Source organism: Echinococcus granulosus, assembly GCF_000524195.1.
Source record: "Echinococcus granulosus chromosome Unknown EG_S00016, whole genome shotgun sequence".
NCBI classification, from domain to species: domain Eukaryota; kingdom Metazoa; phylum Platyhelminthes; class Cestoda; order Cyclophyllidea; family Taeniidae; genus Echinococcus; species Echinococcus granulosus.
Genome location: NW_020170396.1, coordinates 319,846 through 326,277, shown reverse-complemented (window position 1 = coordinate 326,277; position 6,432 = coordinate 319,846). Strand labels below are relative to the sequence as shown.

General features: G+C 41.1%; 2 protein-coding genes across 2 annotated transcripts in view; both read right to left on the bottom strand. All coding sequences in view use genetic code 11, as the record gives it.

Annotated features, from left to right (window-relative positions):
- Positions 1-2,531, bottom strand: part of EGR_03173 (N-glycosylase/DNA lyase) — a gene marked incomplete at both ends in the record, with an annotated part of 4,118 nt that extends 1,587 nt beyond the window's left edge. The window contains 5 exons of the mRNA XM_024492422.1: positions 160-363; positions 1,036-1,153; positions 1,232-1,759; positions 2,246-2,318; positions 2,495-2,531. Of these exons, the coding sequence (XP_024353096.1) occupies positions 160-363; positions 1,036-1,153; positions 1,232-1,759; positions 2,246-2,318; positions 2,495-2,531 (960 nt within the window). The remainder of the gene's footprint in view (positions 1-159; positions 364-1,035; positions 1,154-1,231; positions 1,760-2,245; positions 2,319-2,494) is intronic.
- A 1,925-nt stretch (positions 2,532-4,456) lies between these two features.
- The window catches only part of EGR_03172 (hypothetical protein), a gene marked incomplete at both ends in the record, with an annotated part of 3,286 nt that continues 1,310 nt past the window's right edge, over positions 4,457-6,432 (bottom strand). Inside the window, one exon of the mRNA XM_024492421.1 lies at positions 4,457-4,661. Coding sequence (XP_024353095.1) covers positions 4,457-4,661 — 205 coding nt within the window. The remainder of the gene's footprint in view (positions 4,662-6,432) is intronic.

Sequence of the window (6,432 nt, the reverse complement as noted above, 5' to 3'; positions counted from 1 at the left end):
AATTACCTGTTTCGGCGAATCGATACAATAAAAAGGCTGTAAATGAGTTAGCATGGGTGATGAAAGAGGAAGACTTGTCTACATCCTCAGAACTGATAACGATAGTGGCAATCAGCACAGAGAAAGGACATGAGCATCGTGATATTCACAGGGGCTTACTACTTGCGCCCAGCCGGCAAAGGGGTGCCAAAGTTCAGAGAGACCCTGAGAAATATGGCGGTAGGCGGTCGAGGAGGGGGAAGAGGAGGAAGCGGTGGTGGTGGGAGGCCAGACACCTCGAAGCGCGGCCGCCCGTGAGATGTGCACATCCACTGGGACCACTTCCACTTTGTTTAGGCACGAGAGGCAGATGCAATCAGCCACCTAAGGGAAGGGGGGAAAGGAGGAAGCAGTTCAATGCAGCCACACGTCATTATTGTCATAATCCGCCGCACCTGCTGCATCAATTAGTGATGGCTGGACCGGGCCAGGTAGGGCAAAGTGCCGGTGTCTGTTAGTCATCACTTTTTGCTTTGTGTGTCTAATATCAGCTTTTAGAAGAGATGCACTCTTCTAAGGTAAAATGAGATTTCGTGCACCGCTTCTATTGCATGATACAACCCAATGCTATCGCGTCAATGCTTAAAGTGTAGAACGTTCAAGTATTTCAGAAAACGGTGCACAAAAAATCTTTTGTGGATATTACACGATAGATCGGTTAAATACTGCGCACAAGTGAGTAATGAATAACAGGCCACGAGAGCTTTGCCAAACACTTTTTATAAGGAGCCGCTAATTGCATAACCCAAATATAATAAAAAATAGCATTATTGATGTTCCATGGCACTTGATCTGCTTCGTCAGCATGAAGGACAAAGGAAGGATTGGCAGCATCTCAGAATATGCTAATTTCTAAAGTGAAGCTTTATTAAGAGAGAAAGCTATGCATAAATGGTTAAGTACAGTTTAATCTAAACAGTGCAATACTGCAACAATTTTAGCGGATGGAAATAAATAAAAATCGGCAAAAAATAATGTTAAATCAAAAAAGGGCACCTTATTTCCAATGCCAGGAAGGTCAAGAAGAAAGGTCTTGCATTCCTTGTACGATGCAACACGGAGCTTTGGAAGAAATGCGTCACCACCAGCTTCGATCAATTTTCGGGCGACCGCACTGGAAATAAGAGAATGGAGGTAAGTCAAAATATTTACCGGGCAAGGAATAAGAAAAACCAAAATAAATGGAGCGCACGGGATGAATTTAGCTCGATATCCAAAGCCAATTTTACGAAGTTCTACTTCAGTCCCGGGACGAGCAAGAACCTCGAGAGTGGGGAAGGAGTAGACAGATACTGTCTCGTGCGACCACATCTTCTTACCATAGCGGACACTCAGAGCAATGAGGAGTTTGCTTATTCTAGGAACGTTATTATTTGCAGATGTTATGAACGCAAAAATGGCTTCTCGGGGGTCCTGATTCAGCAGACGCAGACCTTTGAAACGATTTATACCTTGCATATACGAAGAAGAGAAGAATTCGCGAAGCAGGTGGTCTTTATCTAACCACGTGGAGAATAGGTCGTCGAGAAAAGTATCGAGACGAAAGTAGGAGACCAGAGGTAGGGGGATTTGGCCTCGTGTCCTCAAAAGTTCCAGCTCGGTGGTAGTGGCACAGCTTCTGTGAAAGGCAACAGGGGTGTCTGCAGAGGTCTGGCGTAGCCGCCAGACACGATCACCGATTACGCCGACAAATTCCAGAGAGTTAGGTCCTTCGACCCATCTATCACAGAGACTATTCATCAGAAAAAACGGGGGAGCACCCATACTCTTCTAAAGTAGACAAGAATCACCTCAGCAAATAAAGCATTAAGAATACAACTAAAAATATGGGAAGCTGCGACTAAGACGTGCAATGACAGACAGCTGATCCTGAATTCCAGAATTCAGATGTTTAAACCAATAAACGCAAACCAAAGCATGAACGTAGTACCTGTTCATGAAAACATGAGTGTATGCACCTATATAACCATTATTCATAGAGAGATTTATTGCAACGTTAGCCTTATGATATAATTAGAACGATAAGGAAATGAATACATATAACAGATGCTAAGATAAGTAGAATGAATTAAAACAAGGGAGTTGCGCAATGCAATGCTTACACTCTGTGCCTACTAAAACATGAAACGAAATTAAAAGGCGGTATGAGTAACAAAAACAATAAACGAATGAAAGACCACTAAAAATCACAATCCACCCACGATACCTAAACGCCTGGCCACTATTAAGCGTTGCACTGAGATTAAATGAGTCCGGCAAAATATTGGTAGATATCCATTCTGGGAAAAATATTGGAAAGGCAAAGTTAATCCAAGGAATGGAATCCAGGAGAATGAGTAGAACAATGAGAAGCAACACAAAAAGACAAAGAGGGCTATTGGCTTCAAGTATGACGCAGAAACTATCTCGAGAGATTAAAGCAATGCAAAACAAGTAGCGAAAACGCCCGAACTACCTGAGTCAACACCCTGCTGCCGAGGCCACGATTCCATCTCATAGTAGCCGCTATTGAGTTAATCACCATAAAGTACTGTCTCACCAAATTTTGCCTGTAAAGCACATTCTTCAACTAGAAAAAGGGGGTATGACAAATATTGCAGCAAACAAGGAACTCAGTGCACAGGTACTAAAAATAATTTATCAATTATTTTATTTTACCCCAAAAATTTCAAAATGCGGTAAATGTCTACATCATAGTTTGTTGCTTATTCTTTCAGGAAGTAATTGATCCTTTGTTTGTAAAGTAACCTACTACAAATGATAACTCTACTGCTAAACAACTAAAGATGCAGAAGGATTTGTGCCTAGCACCAATTTAATAAGATTTAGAAGATTTACTTTCTGATAATAACAAATCCGAGCCTGCTTTTTAAACCTAACAACAGATATAGATACTTACAATGATTTGTAAACCTGCTCAAGGTCACTTGCATTGCAGCGGTACGTGAATGCACATTTGTTCACGAGTGATAAGTGCAATGTAAATGCATTTTGTCCATGAATCATTTGCGTGCTTACTACTCTGACGTTTACACTCAGATAAATGCTTATGAATAGTCTGATTGATTTGGAGCTCCTTATTCTCCGTTATTGGTCGGCTCAGTAGCATCGAACCGTCTGGCTTGTCCAATCACTCGCCGCTTCAGGGTTGCTCATCCGTGTTTCGGCTCCGACAATTTGTCGAACTCGTCTCGTGTGTTGATAGCCTCACTAAGTATACCTGGGAGGAAATTGTATTTGTATCTTATGTATTTCATACGACACATCTTGCACGGTGCACAAATATTTCTGTCCCTTACGTTGTTGTTCTCTACTAGCAAGTTTTAGTGAGTCTGACAAAAGATATGTGCTTTCTGTGATTTGTTAGAAAATAACACTTGAAATCCGCATGATTCGCGCTTAAAACACGTTGTTTTTCCCCTTGTGTGTCTATAGTTTTCCATTATGACATGTGAACCAAAGTACTGGTTTTGTTCTCTAATTAGAATGCTGTCTTGTTAATAAATCAAGTGATTTTATTTGCGAAATTTACTTGGAAAGTTAATGTGGTTCTTTATCGTGAATTCTTGAGTGAAGCCTCCGTATCTCTTACCTGATTATTTTCAGCGACTTCAATTGGTACACCATTGTATTTGTGAGCTGACTGAAATTCCGATTTGTGTTTCATTTCCGACTTTAGGATTCTCACCAGTAGCTGAATTATTCAAAGGTTTGTACGACTCCTGTTGCTCGGTTAAGCTGATACTTTACTGAATAACCACTTTGATTTTTTCCCTTACATGGATTTTCATAGGTGATTTAACGAATTTATTAGGGGGTAACGAGCTGTTCCAGTTCCGTAATATTCTTCTATCCATAACTTTCGCCCTGACGCATGAGCCTTAAATTGGTGTTATTCTTCCAAGTTCTAGGTGGTCAGTTAAGCTTAGCTGCAAATTTTCTGTCATCCTTATCAACACAGGCTCTATCCCTTTGTTTCTTCCGATGGTTTTATGCACTTTGTCATTTGCTACCATTGTGCTCTTTGTTATCCATCAACTGTCGCCAGTTTTTCTTACTGTGACTGGCATCATTAATGTTGTAAAACGTTAACGCAAATTATTTCGTATTTCATCATGGATTTGATTGATTTCCATTCGTCGTTCCCATTCTATGAAAGCAGCTTGTAACAGAAAACCTCATTCCTCTGTTGCAAGAAGCTCTGCACTGAGTTAGTGTAGTTCAAACTACCTCAAAGTCAGTGTATTTGGGAAAAAGTGGCTGGAACATTCTTTAGTTGCGGTTTTCATTTGCTTCCGTTGGGCGAAATGATTTATGTTTGGTTGAGATAACGCTTATCTTCTGCGAGGCTGGCAACAAATTGCCCCTCTCAACTTCCCCTTCTCTACGAAATATCGCATAAGTGGTTGCTCTTCTTTCATTTCGGAATGTTGTATTGGAAGTGAGTTTCTAAGGTTGAAACGGTATTTTTTGCGTCGTCTGAGTTGTTTCCAAGCGCTGCACTGTTTAGTACTTCTGACTTTTTTCCTTTTTGTTCGTAAATAGGGTCACCAGCCAACTTTCCACTAGAATATACCAAAGCACACATTATATCCATTGCCTTTATTGTATTGGGCTGTGATCTTTTTTTTCAATGATTTTCCCCAAACCAGGGCAGAAGCCTTTTTGGCTTTGAGTGCCTTTCTTTTTTCGAATTTTTCTTACCTATGCCATGATGCTTCAGCAAACAAAGTACAGGATGCCTCACAAACGAAATAAAAAAGCATGACAACGTTTTTTGATGTCTTAATCTATCAGTTTTCAAATATTGCGTCTGTTATCACGTATAATTTCGATTTAAAAATTTCATCTCGTGCGGTTTTAAGCGGACGCATTGGAAGTATTTTTCTGAGAGGTCATTCAACTTTTCTCTAAAACTGATACAATAAGTGCAGCATCGTGACATTATTTAGTAATTTAACTTTAGGTCCTTGAATTATCTTACACTACATTGAAGAAAATGCGAACTAGGGCGATTCATCAGAATCATTTGGTCTCGCAACCCGCACAAGTAGACAGTGAGAACGAGGAAGGGTGGACTTGCGCCCTGTCAAAAGTGAGTTGCTTCTGGTTCTTGCCTAATATCTCATCCGCCTAGTTTTCTCCCAAGGTTAATGCTGCACTCTGGCGCCAAGATGATAAGCAGATGCATTAAATCACTCTTTATTTCTCCATGTCACTGAACTTATCATAGCGATGAAGTCGTTTATGTTTACTTGCTTGGTTACCCAAAGGGCATGCGTCGGCGTCTCAAGGCGAAAGGCTATGCTACTCCTCTCTCAATCACCCTCCCCGTACCCACCAACTCAAGCAGTTGCGGACGAAGGACGGTGTTCATCCTGCCAGACGACAGTCCTTCCGCCCTGAGCTCCAAGTTTGACACCGCTCTGGCTTCCTTCCTCCGTCCCAATTCCCTTGTCGCCATTGTGCTTGCGCAGCTACGCTCACGCTTTCGCTGTTCCTCGAGTTTTGCGCCTCTTCTCTGTCTCGGTCTTGGCAACCCCGCGGTCGACTCGGCTAGCCTCCGCCAACTCGCTTTCCTTGCAGCCCTTGTTCAGACGTCTGATGGCATTTTCTCACCCGGAAAGACGTTCGTCTATGATCCGGTGCTCAAAACCACCTCGCGGAACTTTATTAGGCAGTTGGGTTTTTGTGTGAGCTTGTTTTTTTTTTTTTTAATTTAATCGAGTCAATTGCAAGCTGTTTTCGTCCATTTTCTGCCAAATTACTTCATTGGTTTTAATATCAGGTGCATTTTTAAACTTTAAATGATATTAAATCCTTAGGTTCGATTACTTAAATTCCCGCCCTATATTTCATGATGAAACTGGGGCAAAGGCAGAAAAATACTTCCAACTAAATAGATCTTTTGGGTGAAATTGATGCTAAAATACGAATCGATTGACCGTTTTTTGTTGAAGCCTTCAAGTAATTTTTTTGCCTTCTAATATTTTTGACATTGTTCTATTAGTAAATGGTTCTGGCTGCATTCCTCTGCCTTTTTTACCACTAGTAACGCTATTAATGTCCGGATAGATATAAAGGGAAAGTAGGAGGTAACCGGATAGATTTTAAGTGGAACTGATGCTGGAAATCGAAATATTCGACTGGGGTACATCAGAATCCTTGGGCAACTTTTTTGCTGTGCGGCCTTTCCTCCAAATACCCTCTCGTCTCCAGCAGTGTTGTTATATGTATGGGTTAATTTAAATAATTTTCATTTCAAAAAAGGCCCAAAATGAGCAAATACACATTCGTGTTCAGCCACACAAACGTTTTTCTCACTCATTCTGCGTATTTACGAGTCTGGCTGCTTGAAATTCCCCTACATATCTCTTTATAAAGCGAAGAAAA